This window comes from Mercenaria mercenaria, chromosome 18 (genome assembly GCF_021730395.1).
Source record: "Mercenaria mercenaria strain notata chromosome 18, MADL_Memer_1, whole genome shotgun sequence".
Lineage (NCBI taxonomy): Eukaryota > Metazoa > Mollusca > Bivalvia > Venerida > Veneridae > Mercenaria > Mercenaria mercenaria.
Genome location: NC_069378.1, coordinates 60,787,054 through 60,807,314, shown reverse-complemented (window position 1 = coordinate 60,807,314; position 20,261 = coordinate 60,787,054). Strand labels below are relative to the sequence as shown.

At 37.0% G+C, this 20,261-nt stretch overlaps 1 protein-coding gene across 1 annotated transcript in view; it reads right to left on the bottom strand.

Annotated features, from left to right (window-relative positions):
- Positions 1-496: 496 nt before the first annotated feature.
- The window catches only part of LOC123538468 (WW domain-containing adapter protein with coiled-coil-like), a 31,989-nt gene continuing 12,224 nt past the window's right edge, over positions 497-20,261 (bottom strand). The window contains exons 8-13 of the mRNA XM_045322600.2: positions 9,222-9,401; positions 8,618-8,686; positions 4,331-4,793; positions 3,548-3,722; positions 2,528-2,655; positions 497-1,133 (exon numbers count right to left, since the gene is read on the bottom strand). Of these exons, the coding sequence (XP_045178535.1) occupies positions 1,034-1,133; positions 2,528-2,655; positions 3,548-3,722; positions 4,331-4,793; positions 8,618-8,686; positions 9,222-9,401 (1,115 nt within the window). The 3' untranslated portion in view covers positions 497-1,033. The remainder of the gene's footprint in view (positions 1,134-2,527; positions 2,656-3,547; positions 3,723-4,330; positions 4,794-8,617; positions 8,687-9,221; positions 9,402-20,261) is intronic.

Here is a 20,261-nt window from a genome sequence, read left to right as displayed (position 1 = left end):
ATTCAGATCATATGGCAACTTTCTAGCTTTTAATGGTGAAAGAAGACCCCAGCTGTCCCCTTTAGGTATCCACAGCGGTTCCAGGCAAGTGTGCCAATGCCAGTGACCTAGACCTGTTCAGTTCATTGGTGACCTCAGTGGTGACCACAACAGATTGATTTCTGGTATTAAAACTCAAAATCTACTAAATCTATATACCATCTTCCCATTTCCTACCTTTAAGAAAATTATCACATCTTAAACCAGATGAAAACTTTTATTTCAAACCAAATTCTAAACCTGTGAAATTCAGTTTCAATTTGCTTCAAGAATTTGTTATCACTTTACTTCACAATTTATCTACTTGAAGGAAGCACTCTGTCAAGACAAATACATAGTATTTCAATATTCCTCTATATTTTTCAGACAATTTTTTCTAAGAAGGGATTAACATAGCAGATTCAGAACCTGGAATTATACTGGCACAACTTAAAAAAAAATGCTTCAATATGTTTACATGTACATCTCTTTACATATAGTACATAACCAAGAGTCACAGGACCATAACAGAGTGGCTGAGAAACAGAAAAAACCCTTAAAGGCAAAAACCACTCCATCACCATGTACAAATTCTTTACACTATCGACCTATTTCCGACATTGTCTGGGTCATCCTATCCTCTGCATGCCCTTGTCATTCGTAGTCGATGCAAAGAATGTTTTAATTATCTCAATTCCTTTAGAAATTCTCTCCCCATTAAACAGTCCACATTTTCACGAGCAGCCCAAATCCACCGCGTGAAAAATACAGTAGCAGAATATCTTAATCCTCCATATGCTACTACTGTCCGTAATTTGTTGGGCTTACAATAAGTTTGACGCCGAACTTTCCGCTAAAGGACCATCTTATTCCTATCTGGACCGCTACGATACCCACTTGTCGTCTCTTAACCAACAAATTTCTATATGACAAAGGAGCACTTGCCAATCCGTGGTTAAAACTCCAGCTTTTCAAATTTATCACAAATGATTTCACACTAAAATGTTTGTATCTACTAGGACGTGCTGGTCGATGATGAAGGGAGAAACGATGACACAGAAGACACTGGCTTCATGTTCTCTAACTCAGCGATCTGCTGAGCCAAAAATAAGTTCCTACAAAATAGAACAAATATCCATGTTATACATCATGTATAATATACAACTACTGTAAAAGCATGCATTTTTGCTGGGTCAAAATTTCGCGAATTTGAAATTCTGAGTAAGTTCATGAGGTTCAATAATTGCGAAATTGTAAAAATTGTATCCTACTTGAATTTGAATTATACAAATGGTAAATATTTAAGTAAGGATAAATTTTCGCAAGATAATATAGCAAAAATTAAACCCTAGCGAAAATTTCTGCTTTTACAGTACATAATATTGGACAGATATTAGAACGCAGTATTAGATGCATTGTGCACATTGTATAAAATAGACTGAGCCAATGCCAAACTCTACTGAGCCAATACAAGAAAGTCAAAGGCAAATGCAAGAAAACAGAGACGGTACAGTATTCAAGCATTTTGAAATTGGTTAAATTCACTTATTTCATATTGGTCTTATCTGTCTCCTGGCAGTCCTACTTGCCCATTGGCCTATACTGAGAAAAATATGATATTGTCTGTTTAATATACCTCATTTCGTTATTTTCATCTTTATTCAAATTATTCAAAATTTAAAGATCAACCGGTTTATAAAATAGTATAATGACCCGCACTGTTGAACTATGGTGTACTTTTCTATATTGCCCAAATCTGCATTTATACATCAAATGTTTTCCACAGCCCAGTCCTTCTATCATTTTTTCATAGTCAATATAACTTTCTATAGATATTGAGAGCTGATTTCACTGCTCAGATTGTAAATATGTACATAGATGTGCTTTAAAGCCATGCATTATTGCATTATTTGTTAAATAATTTGGATGATTTCGCCAAACGACCTAATTCAGCATCAAAAACAAGGAGCTGCGTTCAATAAACACTTGATGCCCCGGTGGCATCCTTGTCGATACAAAGCAACGTAAGTCCAAAACGTGGTCAAGGTTAAACTAAGGTCAGGTGATGTTTGAAGATGAGGAATGGTCACAGGTTACATCTGTATTAGTATCAATTCATTCTTGTAAGCGGTATTGATGCTAGACGAAATGGTCCCATTTGGTTAACCAAGAGATGGCCCATATAAAGCAACCTAAGTCCAAAATGAGGTCAAGGTCAAGGTCAAACTGAGGTCAGGTGATGCCTGAAGATGAGGAATGGTCACAGGTTTCATCTGCATTAGTATCAAGTCATTCTAGTAAGGGGTATTGATGCTAGACGAAACGGTCCCATTTGGTTAACCCTGTACGGACGGAAGGACGAATGAACGGACGGACAGGACGATCACTATATGCCTCCCGCATCAGTAGATGCCGGGGGCATAATAATTTGTTAGTACAAAGTATATTGTATAGAAGTAAAGGTTGAAAGTTGTTTCTTCTTATTCCAAGGATGAAAGAGAACGCCTACCTTTGCTCATGTAAAGTTGCTTGTATTTCTTCCACTCGCACCAATGACCTTGCTCGTTTTAACTCTACAGATACCTGACTACTTATCAAACTACCAATTTTAAGAGCCTCGTCACGGTAAAATCGAGCCTGCAAAATATACATTATTTTAAGCAACATCGTAAAAGAACCTTAACCATCACTACTGATCAAAAAGTTTACTTTTTTACGCATTTCTACACAAATGCAGATTAAAAACAATCTCTTACTTATGGGCTGTCTATTAATAAAGTCTTGATTTAAACATATCTTTGGCAAAAAGGAATAGCAAAAGGAAAAGAAAGTACTTAATTACTCAACAATTTAGCAATTCTAGATCAAAATGTTGTCACAATTCTGAATCCTAAGCACACAAAATTTATAAATGAGCCGCAACATGAGAAAACCAACAATGTGCGTTTGCGACCAGCACGGATCCAGACCAGCTTGCGCATTCGCGCAGTCTAGTCAGAATCCCTGCTGTTTGCTAACGGTTCCCCTAATAGGCTTTGAAAGCGAACAGTATGGATCCTGAACACACTGCACTGATGCACTATGTTGGTTTTCTCATGGTGCGGCTCAAATAATCTTCAAAAACAGAGTATGAAAATGTCAGTTACACTGGATATTTCTTTGTCATTTATCAGAATATGCATCACACGGTAAATAAGCATTTTGATATGACAGCTAGAATGTTGTAAAATAGCTCTCTCTTTTTCTACACACACGAACTTGCTTTTGTGGAGTTTAAAATCCTATCCAGATTTAATCCTGGAGCGAACTTTAGACCTTCCACAAGCCATCTGAAAAGCTTCCCACAAAGAAATATTATCAAGTTAAGTTGAGAACCAGTCTAAGAATGCTATTTCTGCCATTGGTCAATTTCAAAAAGGTGCTTATAAACAGCCAATCAGATGCCAGAGTTAACAGACTGGTCTTCATTTGAATATCACAGTTTATAACCCCTGACCCAGGATATATACAATGTACAATAACTACAAACCTGTTTTTCAAACAGTTCTCCTTGCCAACCTGTTACGTGTGACACCGAGTGTTCACTGTAATACTGACTTAGAGATGACATCAGGTTTGTCTCCTTCTGTCCCATGTTGGACGAGAACATATCTGGATCTACAGGTGCACCCTGGGAGCTTGTATCACTGGGGGTGGGGCTACAACTAGAATAACAGGAAACACATAATGTATATAAAGGTGATGCTGAAACTTCGTTAGTCTATATATAGATAGTAGTTTATCCCACTTCCATAAAGAAGTCTGAACATTCTTGTGTAAAATTGCTGTATTGTCTGTTCTCAAGGGGTGCTTGAACACACAAGTAAACCTGTGTTAACAGATATTCTTGCATTTACATGCTGTTAACGCACCTTTTAACCTATGTGTATTACTTGGCAAAGCATTAACATATTACATCCATATATTAAACAGTATCTGAAAGGAAATGATGACAACTGATCAAACAGCATATTTAATGACATGGACAGACAATATATCTATTTTTTTTTGCTTTTGTTTTATGCTAAAATTATGTTAAGCATCAGCAGAATCCCTCGACACATGCTAGTACCTTCGACCTACCAACCAATCCCTCCTGCAAAACCTGTATACAGTGACCATGTATTAGACAGCATGAAAAAATGGTCTTTCTTCACGGGTTAAAATAAACCACTAATGTATAAATTAGAAATTAAGCAAGTGGTACTTTAAAACAGGAAGATAGTTGGCAGACATTTTTTTTTCTTGCATGTAGTTGGTAAAAAGCACTTACCATGACCGTTCATCCCCTCCTCCTTCAACTCCTTTTGAATTATCCCCAAGCATATCCTCCATGGCATGTTGGAATGACGGGGTTGAAGTATTTTGAGACCCTAAAAATTTCCCGTATACAGTGTTACCCCTATGTAACTGATTCCCGGTATGAGTTATAGGTATCGACGTTGAGCCTGCAGTCGTTGCGACCGGCGATACAGACGTCGCTAGGGAAACAATTGGTTGGGGACTTGAATTAGGAAGGGGTAAACTGTTCTGAGAGTTTATATATGGGCTCCTATGAGAAGGGTGAGACGGGGTCCCGGGTGCCTGTAGAGCGGCGTGAAGTGACTGTTGGGCTTGCTGCTGAAGCTGCTGATGATGCTGGAGTTGTTGGTATGTGGCGAGAGCCTCATCAGGTAACTGGGTTACTTGATGTCTCGGCGACGCTTGAACAGTCGTTGACTGGTTTGACTGGTTTGCTGAAATATTCAAAATTTTACATAATACTGCCTGAGTTCCCAACTAGACTTTGACTGGTTTGATGAAGCATTCAAGTATAAGCAACTGGATAAGTTTGGTTTAGGATAACATTCCACAAAACACCACATGACTGCTTTACTAAAATACTGTATGAACAAATTTTGCCATTAACAAAAAACAAGAGGGCCATGATGGCCCTATATCGCTCACCTGTTACTATTGCACTTGAGGACAAGAAGGTCCTCAGAAAAAATATCTAAGTCCACAGGACAGGAACAACAAAAGGAAGAAATTTAACCAAAAAGAAAAACAATTCTTACAAGGTACAGATATGTCAAAATGCACCTAAAAATTGGAGGTACCATCCATGTTGTACCACAGAAAAGTGGTCTCGGTTTTTAAGCTATTTATAGTAACGTAAAAGGGAAGTAATTAAATTTTTTTATTGTAAGTGAACAAAAGAAGGATCTGCCAAATAAATCTGTTGACATAATTGGAATTTCAGATCAGTATCTTCATTAGTTACGGAGATATACCCATTTTAATTTGAAATAAAGGGAGGTAATTTGACATAAAATCAGTCCATAGTTAAATATCCTGATTGGCTCAGTCCAACTAATGACAATAATGAAATTTCAAATAAGTCCTATAGGTACTTACTGATATAAATCCATTTTCATTACAATCAGGGGAGGTAATCAGATATAAAATAACTCTGGAACCTACGATTGGATCTGATTTGTCTTGAATCCAAGATTTATTGTTGTTGAAGATATTTTGGAAGTTTGTATCAAATAAAACCATAAACGAAGTCTCTATATGGCTGCAAAAGCCAAAATAACTAATTTTGGACCTTTAAGGGGCCATAACTCTGGAACCCATGATGGAATCTGGCCAGTTCAAGAAAGGAACCAAGATCTTGTGGTGATACAAGTTGTGTGCAAGTTTGGGTAAAATCAAATCATAAATGAAGCTGCTATTGTGCAGACAAGGTCAAAATAGCTAATTCTGGCCCTTTCAGGGGCCATAACTCTGGAACCCATTATGTATCTGGCCGGTTCAAGAAAGGAACCAAGATCTTATGGTGACACAAGTTTTGTGCTAGTTTGATTAAATTCAAATCATAAATGAAGCTGCTATTGTGCAGACAAGGTCAAAATAGCTAATTTTGACCATTTCAGGGGCCATAACTCTGGAACCCATAATGGGATCTGGCCAGTTCAAGAAAGGAACCAAGATCTTATGGTGATACAAGTTGTGTGCAAGTTTGGTTAAAACAAGGCAGTCTGAAAGACAGCGAAATCCCCGGCCACTGCTATGGATAGTGAAAGGGTAAACCTTTGATTTTAGCTGTGACCTTGACCTTGAACTGACATGGCTGACTCATGAATTCTGCACAACGTCTTGATGAGGTGATCATTTGACCAAAATTTCATGAAAATCCTTCAAGGGGTTTAGGAGATACAGAGCTGAAACCTTCGACCTTCAGTTGTGACCTTGACCTTGAGTTGACATGGCTGACTCATGAGTTCTCGATGAGGTGATCAATTGACCCAAGTTTGATGAAAATCCTTCAAGGGGTTAAGGAGATACAGAGTGGACACCAAATGGAAGGCTCAAACCTTCGACCCTTAGTTGTGACCTTGACCTTGAGCTGGCATGGTTGACTCATAAGTTCTGCAAATCGTCTTGATGAGGTGATCGTTTGACCCAAGTTTGATGAAAATCCTTCAAGGGGTTAAGGAGATACAGAGCGGACACCAAATGGAAGGCTCAAACCTTCGACCCTTAGTTGTGACCTTGACCTTGAGCTGGCATGGTTGACTCATAAGTTCTGCACATCGTCTTGATGAGGTGATCATTTGACCCAAGTTTTATAAAATTCCTTCAAGGGGTTTAGGAGATATAGAGCGGACACAAAATGGCAGGCTCAAACCTTTGACCCTTGACCTTGAGCCGGCATGGCTGACTCATGGGTTCTGCATATCGTCTTCATGAGGTGATCATTTGACCCAAGTTTTATAAAATTCCTTCAAGAGGTTTAAGAGATATAGAGCGGACACAAAATGGCAGGCTCAAACCTTTGACCTTGAGTTGACATGGCTGACTCATGAGTTCTCGATGAGGTGATCAATTGACCCAAGTTTGATGAAAATCCTTCAAGGGGTTTAGGAGATATGGACCGGACACGATTTTGTTACGGACAGAAGGACGGACGCAGACTATTCCTATAATCCCTCCGCCACGGCTGGGGATTAAATAAAATCATAAATGAAGCTGCTATTGTGCAGACAAGGTCAAAATAGCTAATTCTGGCCTTTTCAGCGGCCATAACTCTGGAACCCATAATGGAATCTGGCCAGTTCAAAAAAGGAACCAAGATCTAATGGTGATACAAGTTGTGTGCCAGTTTGGTAAAAATCAAATCAAAAATAAAGCTGCTATTGTGCAGAGGAAGGTCAAAATAGCTAATTTTGACCCTTTCAGGGGCCATAACTCTGGAACCCATAATTGGATCTGGCCAGTTCAAGAAAGGAACCGAGATCTTATGGTGATACAAGTTGTGTGTAAGTTTGGTTAAAATAAAATCATAAATGAAACCACTATCGTGCAGACAAGAAATTGTTGACGCACGGACGGACTGACAACGGATGACGGATGAAGGGTGATCACAAAAGCTCACCATGTCACTATGTGACGGGTGAGCTAAAAAAATATATATATATATTGCCGTTAACATTACTATCACAGATGTATAGTATAATTTCCTGCAATAACATGCTGATTTGTAACATTACTAAAGAATTAGATATTGCTCTAGACTGTAATGTTACATTAAAATTTTCATAAAACTAGAGGTGCTTTTGAGAAAAGCGCATGTCTCCCACAACTGCCCCTATGAAAAATGTCTAGTTTCTCTAGATGGTTTAGACGAATGGATCCAATTAGATGGTCTTGACAAGTGGATCCAATCAGCAATTCAATGGCCATAAATCAAAGGTGCCTAGGCGGATTTGGCTAGTTATCGAACTTGGTTAAAGTCTTATGGTAAAAACACATTTTGTTCAAGTTTGATGAAGATTGGATGAGAAATGTTCGACTTAGAGAGCGGACAGAGTAAAAAGGCAGACTTTTCAGTAATTCAAGGGTCATAACTCCAAAATGCCTGGACCAATTTGGCTAGTTATCGAACTTGGCCGAGGTCTCATAGTTAAACACATCTTGTTCAAGTTTGGTGAAGATCGGATGAGAAATGTTTGACTTAGAGTGCGGACAAGAGTAAAAAGGCAGATTTTTGGTAATTCAAGGGCCTAACTCCAATACGCCTGGACTGATTTGGCTAGTTATCGAAGCTGACCGAGGTCTTATAGTCAAACACATTTTGTTTCAGTCTGGTGAAAATCAGATGAGAAATGTTCCACTTTAGAGTGCGGACAAGCTTTGTGACAGACAGACACACAGACAGAGTATATCAATACGTCTCCCACACCACTGTGTGGTGGGAGACATAATAACATTCTTATTAACCTTTACCCTGCTAAGTTTCTCTAATGGACTGATCCATCATTAAATGTGAGTAATACCATTTATTATTCAAAGGGGTCTTTACTGAAAATTTACTGACTGAATAGGACGTGCAGGCTGATCTTGGTCTGCACTGGTCGCAAAGGAAGAATGACTTGCTGTCAGCAGCCTGAAGGTTAACTTAACCGCTTCATAAAATTTCTGATTGTGCACGGGCCATTTATAATGTATGCAAGACTAGAATTAATTTTTAAGAATAAGAATCACCAAGCAGAAGAAGAAGCAAGTAAGTACTTACACACGCTAGTTTGGTGTGCAGCTATCTGCCGAGACAAAGCCTGCTGCAGTTTCTGTAACGTCTGCAATGCTAAAATTAAGAAAAACACCATAGAATACAGTCCACTATAAACTGCCATATAATCACATACCTTCAGTCTATTCCTATTTAATGTTAGTTTAAAAATATTTGCCATTGATAGAAGAGAAAGTTCTCTGAGCTTAGGTTAACTATGCTCAGTAACTCTTCCTGACACCGGTCTCCTCAGAGACTGTAGAGACCATGGTCAAATTCCACTCTTACAGGGATGTGAACCCATGACCTCTGCAGATCAGAAGTCACAGGCTCTACCCGTGCATCAATGAACCTCCACCAGTTAATAGTAAAGAAAGCTTGTAGCATATTAGTTAATTTCAAATTTTGTTTCTCTTGGATAAACCGGTATGCCATTTTTGCAGAGTCAAAAGTATTTAACTGGTCATAAAATTTCCACTAAAACTGCCATATCAGTTACAAATTTTTCACCAATTTCTGCAAAAAGTGGCAAAGTTTTTCAAATCCCAAGACAGCAGAGGAAGCATACAACAGTAAAGTCAATGATCCAACAACTAAGAACTGTGAATACCTCGGTTGGTCAGTTCCTGATTGTTCTGTCCACCACTTAACTGAGTAATGAGGTTAGGAATATTTGAAATGTTTAAATTAGCGGCTGAAATGTTAGAGACGGGATTCATACATCCATGTGGCGTGCTTCCGGACCGATGACTGGTTGGAGTACTACTTGGTGAATCTATGTCATCTTGGTCTGAAATGGAAAAATAATGATCTATCAAAAAACAAGTTTCAAAATTTTGTGGCATCTTTTACAAGATTTCAAAACAAAGATGGCCACCAAGTCCTCTCAGAATCCTAAAACTTTTGCCAGAAAAGAAGAAAACAGTTTCCCCTTTGTGGCTAATAAATGTTTAGTTCTGGACATGTACTGCCAGGCTTTCCAATGAGCTGGAATATATATATTCATACAGCATAGCTAAAGGGCATGTCTGATTTCTTCAACTTCAAGAAAACTATTTGTCTTAAAAGTAAGACTTTAGTCTGATATTTCCCCTGGTCGAAAACATATTTAGCATGACTGATACAGCCACCTTTACTTCTATCACTAAACATAGTAAGTTATACATAAAAGGCCATTATAAATCAAACGCTAGATTATCATCTGAAAAGTATTATTGAAACTGGAGGAGGTGAGGGAGAGCACATTTTTTATTTATTTACTGACTGATAGTATCTTGTATGTAGACGTAAAACTTATAAACTAATATTAAAGAACAGAATACACATTAAAATGGATGGTAATACTTACTGAAATACAAGTAGTATGTTTGATTTTTTTTATTTCCATTTTTAAGATTCACACCGAGTCCTGTGATTTGGTGAAAAAAATATCCGAGTATTTGAGTAAAAGGGAATAAAACACCAGATGTAAAGTCAATTTTGGACATAACCTGGGGTGGGCAGGGATTACAATGAAGCATTTAATTCATATGGCCTAAAGCCTTAATCAGTAGCCTTTGATACAGCCTGTCTCACAATGCTGCCTTACCATTGGTCAATTTAAACTTTGAGCCCTAAATCAACCAATCAGATGCTTGAGATTTAAGAATATTCTCAAAACTCGAGTTTTATAACCCTGGAACCAGTTTTCATATCAACTGAACATTACAGACCCTAAACAAAGCTACAATGTACTGAGACAAAATCCAGTCAGCTCTACCTGGGACCACAAGCAAGTGCTTCATCACCATGGCTACGTATGTTCCTTTAGGACAAAACATCTGTTTACAAATTGACAGAATGTGCCCCCAACCACCCCACCCCCCAGGGTAGAAAACATGTGTCAAAAGCAGTCACAGCTTGACTTCCTATTTATTACCGCTAGAGATCTAGATTACATTTTACTTAGGAAGGTGAGGGCCAAGCAGTAACACCATTTTGCAATTAATCTATTCTTTGACAAGAGATACAGTTACACTAACATGAAGTGTTTGTAAAACATATATGCTAGGGGTACCCCCCCCCCCCCCACACACACACCTAACCTCCTCAAAAAATGATGAGAGCTGATTCTTCTTAAAACTGTGAAGTTTTAGCATAACTGCTTTCTCTACAATTGTGAAACAAAAAGCACACAATTTACTTTATTTGTGATAAACAGTATTCCAATGCAGATTCAAGTATTTAGTTTTAGAATTATTCTGCACTGAAGTATTCTCCATTTTCAGATCCATCCATATAGTATGGAGCAACAACACATTATGTTCTGAAGTTGTTTTTGAATTCTTAAAAGTATTTTTCATTCAAATAATATCATATCTGAATAAACACCAGATCAATCAAATTTTTCTTTAATCATCTTTTGAATGATATATTATTCAAATGGGGAAAAAACCTTGTATTCCCTTTTGATGGCCTGTCTGACGTAACTAGGTGTGTTATTTTAGTCTGATGTATACTTTAATCTTCACCTTTGACCATAGACAATCATCCTATTTAGTTTAATGACCATAGGCCAGAGTTCTTACAGGACAGATCTTAAACTATTTTAGTCACAAGTTCACTGTGACACTTAACCTGACCCCCAAGACAGTGGGGACATCTGTTGATCTTAGACTAAGGCAAATATGAAATACAGGTGAAAACTTTTGAAAAATTTTGAGCTGAGACCACCAGCCCCTATATGAGACTTCCCACCTCAAAAATATCTGGATATCGAAAATTGTCCAGATATTGATACACTTTCATAAACACTGCCCAAATCTCCAGTTTAAAGAATATGTTTGATAAATTAAGACCATGCAAAGACAGTTAAACAGCATTTGACAGTATCTGATATTAAAGTCTACCATGACATTACCTCTTGTTAGAATAAATTAAGAGAAAAGTTCAAGAAAAATCAGCAGTCTGACACCGCAAACAAGCATTCTGACAACCTACTTTCAATTTCAAAAACTTTTAGAAGATGTTTAAGCCAATATATTTTCTAATCTAAATTGGTTTGTGATTGATGCTTACTGACTAAATGAAATATCTGTTTTCTAGATTTCAGTTGTACAACACAAGACTAGCAAAAATACTAGGGGAAAAGTTAAGTGGTCATAGTTAAGGAAAAGTAATCAGATCTTAAGCTGTCACTTAAGGCAAATCAATACCTCAAGTTACTGCTTTGATACAGGGACAGAAAAATGTTGTGATCATGACCTTTGACCTACAAGTATAAACCTTGTCCTGGGTTATGGACTCAACATGTGAACTTAATGTTAGTTTTATGAAAATTCTTCCAGTAGTCAAGTTATAAAGCCAACACAAATTCAAGCTATTTGATCTTTGACCCTTACCTTCACCTTGGATCTAATGACCTGGATAAGGCACTCTACATGTCGTCTGGATGAAGTGAACAACTGAAGCTTCTTTCATGAAATTAGGTCTAGTGGTTAAGAAAACATAGAATGGACACAAATTTAAGCTATTTCATCTTTGACCTCAAACCTTGACAATGAATGGACTTAGTGACCTGGATCTTTTGCTCCGCAAATTGTCTTAATGCAGTAAAATTTAAAAGTTTACGAAAATCTTCCCAGTGGTTTAGGAGACATGGAGCATAAATCTATTGACCTACTGACCTCATTTGTTAGGGTCATCAACTTACAACACACAAATCATCCGATGTTATTCAACAGCCATGTATTTACTGGAAGCATTCTCCGCAGAATTATGATCAGAAACCTTACATGACCCAGTTTAAAACTTGGCCTTAGAATCATCAAGATGAACATTCTGTGCAAGTTTGTATCAAATCAAAGTATAAATGAAACCTCTATATGACTGAAAGAGCCAAAATAGAAAATTTTGCTCCTTTCAGGAGCAGTAACTCTAGAACCTATGATGGAACCTAGCCAGTTTTCGAAATGAACTGAGATCTTATTGCGACTTAAGTTGTGTGTAAGTGTGGTTAAAATATAAAACTTGGCCTTCATTTAATCATGATAAACATTCTGACCAAGTTTCATGAAGATGGTGTAAGAAATGTGGCCTCTAGAGTGTTAACAAGCTTTTCCTTTGATTTGAGCGGGTGACCTAGTTTTTGAATCCACATCACCCAGATTCAAGCTTTGCCTTGGAATCATCAAGATGAACAATCGGACCAATTTTCATGAAGATAGGGTCATAAATATGGCCTCTACAGTGTTAACAAGCTTATCCTTTGAGTAGAGCAGGTGACCAAGTCATTGACTTCACATGATCAAGTGTCGAACTTGGCCTAGGCAGTGGTGTGGAATTCCTATACATGTCTGACTTGTCCAACTCAGGACTTTTTGACGGCAGACAAGTGTGTTTTTTGCACAAATTTTCTGGTTTGAAATGAGAAAAGGAATGAATAGTTTATAAACGCTACATCCATTGCTTCAAGTTTATGGAGTTTATAAAAGAATTTGACAAACAAAACGAATGTTTCACCAGCCGAAGGCCTCTTGATTGCTGCAGTTTTGGGAAAACCATACTGCAACTATATTTAGCATCTTTTTTCTGCGTTCTGATTGGTTCCCTGTCCCGGCCTTGATTTTGCACACGGTAACTCGACGAATAGAAACCAGAAACGTAAACAATTATCACAGAGTTTTGGACAAATACCTCGTTACAACTTCGTCTGCTGACAATAATGGATGTAAAAGTCAAAGCACAGAGAGATCGCAAATACAAATCAGAAAGTTTAATGTGTCCTAATACAGCTTCGCATGGCATGAAGGGCAGTCTTTCAGGCATTTCTGCTAAATGTCTGACTGCCTCGCAGACGAGCACAAGCGAAAGTGTTGGCAGCTTATTTTTTGAAACAGTTACAGTATTACACTTTATTATGTTTGCTTTTGTTACTACCTGTAGATTATTGTCTAAAATTAAGACTCATTATTAGTTAGACTTAGTTTTTGACCCCACATGACCCAGATTCAAACCTGACCTATGGATCATCCAGATAAACATACTGATCAATTTTAATGAAGACAGGGTATTAAATGTGGCCTCTAGAATGTTACTAAACAAGAGTTCCATTGATTTGAATGGTTGACCTGCATGATATAGTGTTAACAAGCTTTACCTTTGCTTTGAGAGAGTGAGTGACCGAGGTTCATGAAGATGGGGTCAGAAATGTGACCTCTAGAGTGTTAATAACTTTTCCTTTGATTTGAGTGAGTGGCCTAGTTTTTTAATCCACATCGCCCCAATTCAAAATTAGCCTTGGTATCATCAACTGAGTTTCATGAAGAGGTTTTTTTTCCCCTTATATGAGCCATACCGATAAACGGTACCATTCCCAATCAGGAAAAAAATTCCCATTTCCGAAACTTGAAACTGAAAGTAAATTGGCCGCAAAATGAAATGCACTGTATTGTGTTTTTTACGACAGCATAGATTTTATAGGCGCCGTTTTCACACACAGACATTTCGTAACTACCGTTGTAAAAACATGCGGGATTATGGACGATTCAGATTCAGAATATTATTTGGTTATTGGAGATACGATTGTTACTTGCATCAATTCCCATTTTACTGATAAAATGTCGCACAACAGTAAATACTACTGAAAAAGATTAAGGCCAGTGATTCATTTTGAAATTGACTTTTGCGAGTCCTTGGGACTCACATATTTTAAACAATTAGTCCCAAGCCAAAATTAATGAATCCCAAAGATTACGAATCATTAAATACCAGTTTTTGGTAAAAAGAAGGGATTTATTCACCTGTACACCTTATTCAGGTATAGAAGAATTAATTTACATTTTAATATGTTTAATTCCTTTAGAGATGAAACATTACTGACTAGAAAAAGTTCAAATGACTAGTTTCAAAGGTTCAAACTATGTTGAAAAGGCTTTTCCAGTTTTAAAGACTAGTAATGGCGGTTTGCCAGACCCAACAGAGACAGACCTCTCTTCCCCTTTATTGCTTTGTGATGAACCCTCTTTTTCTTGAACATTCTGTTGTTTTGAAAGCATTTTATAGATTCTTTTCTTCTTTTCCGGCTGCCTTCAGTGATTCATTTTGTGAGGCTAAGTAAAGGCGAAGAGAGGTCTGTCTCTGTTTGGTCTGGCAAACCGCCATTACCGATGAGTTAATCTACAAGTTCATTCTCATATGAGATGTTATTGAAAAGTTCAAAACTGCTAAAAACTGAGATTCCTCTGTAAAGTGATAATTGAATGACAGTATTCATGATTAAAGAGTTCAGAGCCTTTTCAGTTGTTATTTCGAATTAACTGAGTACTATAAAATGTGCTTCATAAAAATTCCTAATTTGACCAAAAACGATACGATTTTTCCCAATAGCACGGGTACCAGTACCATTCCCAAAATACTGAAAAAAACCTGGATAGGGTCAGAAATGTGGCCTCCAGAGGGTTCACAAGCTTTTCCTTTGGTTTGAGCGAGTGACCTAGTTTTTGAATCCACATCACCCAGATTCAAACTTTGCCTTGGAATCATCAAGATGAACATTCTGACAAACTTTCATGAAGATAGGGATCATAAACATGGCCTCTACAGTGTTAACAAGCTTATCCTATGATTTGAGCGAGTGACCTAATTTTTAAATTCAAATCACTCAGATTCTAACTCTAATTGCCTTGGAATCATTAAGATAAACATTCTGACACAGTTTCATGAAGATATTGTCATAAATGTAGCATCTACAGAGTTAACAAGCTTTTTCTTTGATTTGAGCCAATGACCTTGTTTTTGACCCCACATGACACAGTTTATAACTTGGCCTAAGAATCATCAAGATAAACATTCTAAAAAGGTTTCATGAAGATAGGGTCATAAATGTGGCCTCTAGAATGTTAAAAAGCTTTTCCTTTGATCTGATCAAGTGACCTAGTTTTCGACCCCATATGACCCAGTTCCGAACCTGGCATAGGAATCATCAAGATAAACATTCTGACCAAGTTTTATGAAGATAGGGTCATAAATGTGGCCTTTAAGTGTTAACAAACTTTTCTTTGATTTGCGTGAGAAACCTAGTTTTTGACCCCACATGATCAAGATATGAATTTGACCTAAAGATCATCAAGATAAACATTCTGACCAAGTTTCATGAAGATAGGGTCATAATTGTTACATGGGGCACTAACTTATATTTTTTTAACTAAGTTAAGTGTCTTAACTGTGGTTTTGCAATGAGGAATAAACAAAGAGGGTCTTGATGACCCTTTATCTTTCACCTGTTAAACCTTACCTTGGAATCTTCAAGATAAACATCCTGACCAAGTTTCATGTAGGGTCATAAATGTGGCCTCTACAGTGTTAACAAGCTTTTCTTTTGATTTGAGCGGTAACCTAGTTTTTGACCCAATATGACCCAGTTTCAAACTTGGCCTAGGAATCACCAAGATTCATATAAGCATTCTTCAAGGTTTCATGAAGATAGGGTCATAAACACATAAATATGGCCTCTTGAGTCTTAACTAGCTTTTCCTTTGATTTGTGCAGTTGACATAGTTTTTGAAACCACACAGGTTTTTTTTAGGGGTATAGGATGCTCGTCAAAAGGGAAACAAGAGCTGTCACAGGAGACCACATGCTCGACTATTTCGATGCTGGATAGTGAAACTGGGCACATCTAAGGAAGCTGGAGCTGTCATTAGAGTGCTTAATGACAATAGCTTGAGTCTGTGTCAAAAGTATTAAGTAATAAGAGAGATAAAGAACATTAAATAAGTATAATTCTAAGCAAAAAATGGGATAATTCATGAAATATTGGTGCAAGAGTGATTTTTGCACCTTGTGCCATATGATGTGGGTGACAATGTGGTAGGGGTGACTATTGAGGCCAATTTTGACTATTGCAATACTACTGATATTGCTGAAAAACTATTGCGATACTATTCTATTGCAGGCTACTATTGCAATACTATTGCAATAGTTATCGGCCACCATGTTTTATACGGTACCAACTGACATTATTACACAGTGTACGACACAGCACTGTTTATAATTGCTGTTAATACACATTGAGATGTTTGTATAACTGAAATGGACAAAAATAAATCTAACATTAAATATTTTTAACATTTTTTTTTATTTCTTGCCTTCCTTAGCTTTGAAACAATAAGTAAAACAATAAACCTATGCAAGGTATACTCAAACAAATCGGCCATTTTGTTGTGAATGTCAACATGTTTAATAACCCAACACGTCGAAAAAGACGAAAATTGACGGATCGGACTAAGGTGTACCAGCACTAAATGAAGGACCCTACCAAACAGTTTGATAAACAGGTTATTTAAATGTATTTAATCAAAGTTTCTAAGAAACTAACTTTATTAATTATCTCCAAGACTTCTCAGTCCTTTATGGTAGTTTAATTCCGTGAGGTTAATTATTGTAATGGAGACGTAAACATTTTCCGAGGCGCAAATGAAAGCTGGCTCTGTTTCTTGGTTTATAAATTATTTATTGTTTCTGTATTTAGTAAAATTTCAAAACTACCGATTGCTGAAGGAACTATCGGCGATTGTAATTGGATTGTGACTTTTCTATCGATGCATACAATCAGGACACTCAGTATCGCAATGCATCGATATATCGATGTATCGTTATACCCCTACAATGTGGTAAGACAACTTCAAGTTTCAATCAAATCCATTTAGTAATAACTGAAACATAGTGAAAGTGAATCAAAATTAACCTGAAAGTCTAAGTAAAAGTGGGCATAATTCATGAAATATCGGTACCAGAGTTATGGACATTGTGTCATATGATGTGGGTGTTAAGGTGGAACAACTATTTTAAGTTTGAATCAAATCCATTTAGTAATAACTGTAATAGAGTGAAAGTGCATCAAAACTTAAACCTGAATTTCTAAGTAAAAGGGGGATAATTCATGAAATATTGGTGCAAGAGTTATGGTCCTTGTGTCATATGATGTAAGTGATGATGCTGAATAACTATTTTAAATTTGAATCAAATCCATTTAGTTATAACAGAGACAGAGTGAAAATGTCTCAAAATTTTAACCTGAAATTCTAAGTAGAAGGGGGCATAATTCAGGAAATATTGGTACCAGAGTTATGGACCTTGTGTCATGTGATAAAGTGGAACAACTGTTTTAAGTTTGAATCAAATCCATTAGTAACAAGCAAATTCGATGAATTGGTATCCCCCGCCGAAAGGGTTTGTGGTGAGGAATGGCAAAAAGATATATCGGGCAAAAAGTTAAGGATGTTAATAAGAAGCAAATAATTTCATTAGTCAAAATCAATTTAACAGAAAACAAATGTTTAATTAAAGAGTACATAATAAATGTATGATACTTTGATCCTGACTAAAGAATTTATTTTGAATGGGATATGCTTACTGTAATAAGCTTAGCTTTTAAAATTAAATGCAGTTAATTGAAATGTGAGCTTGAAGTTTAACTGGAATGAAATATTGTCTTTGAGTGGTTTGGCACCAGGTGTTGCTGTTTTACATGTACATTTGAACTTAAAAGATCAGATGTCCTTAGGAGAACACAGGTAAGATATCTTGAACATGGCTGAGGGCAAGGTTTGTGCAGTCATAACTTAACATGTTGAAGGTCTGAACACATAAAAAAAAGACAAGAGCACCGCCTTGCGGGTGCTGACGCTCATCTGATTTTTTTTGTATAATAGAAATATTGTCCTACCCATGATTTTCTAAGTCTAAAAAGGGCCATCATTCTTGCAAAAAGCAGGATAGAGTTATGTTTCTTGATGTACAGTGTCCACTTATGATTGTGAAAAACTGTTGCAAGTTTTAAAGCAATAGCTTTGATAGTTTATGAGAAAAGTTGCCTTAAACATAATACTCAACCAAGAAAATGATTTTCTAAGTCCAAAAGGGGCAATAATTATTGCAAAAAGCAGGATGGAGTTATGTTGCTTGCTGTACAGGGTCAGCTTATGATGGTGAACAAGTGTTGCAAGTTTCAAAACAATAGTTTTGATAGTTTAAGAGAAAAAGTTGACCTAAACATAAAACTTAACCAAGAAATCTGATATTTTCTAAGTCCAAAAGGGGCCATAAATCTTGCAAAAAGCAGGATGGAGTTATGTTTCTTGCTGTACAGGGTCAGCTTATGATGGTGAACAAGTGTTGCAAGTTTTAAAGCAATAGCTTTGATAGTTTAGGATAAAAGCTGACCTAAACATAAAACTTATTCAAGAAAACTGATTTTCTAAGTCCAAAAGGGGCAATAATTCTTGCAAAAAGCAAGATGGAGTTATGTTCCTTGATGTACAGGGTCTGCTAATGATGGTGAACAAGTATTCCAAGTTTCAAAGCAATAGCTTTGATAGTTTAGGAGAAAAGTTGACCTAAACATAGAACTTAACCAAGAAATCTGATATTTTCTAAGTACAAAAGGGGCCATAAATCTTGCAAAAAGCAAGATGGACTTATGTTTCTTGCTATACAGGGTCAGCTTATGATGGTGAACAAGTCTTCCAAGTTTCAAAGCAATAGCTTTGATAGTTTAGGAGAAAAGCTGACCTAAACATAAAACTTAACCAGGCAACGCCAACGCCGACAACCGCTCAAGTGATGACAATAACTCATCATTTTTTTTCCAAAAATCAGATGAGCTAAAAAAGGAATGGAAATATATATATCTATATATAGATATATATTTATTTTCTTAGGGGGTGGGGGTGCAGGGGAATGGGAGAGGAAACAAAATTTCACATGTTGATTATAAATATTGATTGAAAATTAAAAAAAAAAAAAAAAAAAAAAAAAAAAAAAAAAGGTAAAAGGGTGAAGTTGGAGGTGTGTGTGTGTGTGTGTGTGTGTGTGGGGGGGGGGGGGGGGGGGGGGGGGGGGGGGGCAGAGGATGCATGATCAGTGGTAGGCATGACTGGGTGGAGAAGTGAGGTGGGGGAATGGTACAACTTGGAAGGTTTGAAAAAAATCTAAAATAAGAAATGAAAAAAAAAAAAACAACAAAATTTGGGAGGGGGGGGGGGAGGGGGGGTGGGGGAGGGGGTGTGACCAAGGCAAGTGGGAGACCAGGTGTGGGTGCGCAACTTCACATGTTTATAATAAATGTTCACAGAAAAGAATGAAAGAAATTTAATGAAATTCTGCCAAATGTTAAGTTTGTTATGTACAAATATGTGGATTTTTAGACAATTAAAGGGCAATAACTCTGAAGTTACAAAAAGAAATCCGTAAAATTTGTCTGTGCACAACCACATTATAGTGCTCTAAATTCTGTTAAAGTTTCATAGTTCTAGGTCAAATATATCAAAAGTTATGATGCAGAAATTGGCATATCTATAGATCTAAAGTACCCTATATAGTTAACACTAGAAACTTCTAAGGGCCATAACTCTGGTGTTACTTGGGCAATCTGTCTGAAACTTGATGGGCCCCATAACCTTATAGTGGTGAACAAGTATATGAAGTTTCTTTGAAAAAAATCTAAAATAAGGAATGATTTTTTTTTTTTTTTTTTTTTGGGGGGGGGGGGGGGGGGGGGGGGAGGGGTGTCGGGGGATAGGGGGGAGGTGTGTGATCAAGGTAAGGGGGTGACCAGGTGTGGGTAAACAATTTCACATGTTTACAATAAATGTTCATGGAAAAGAATGAA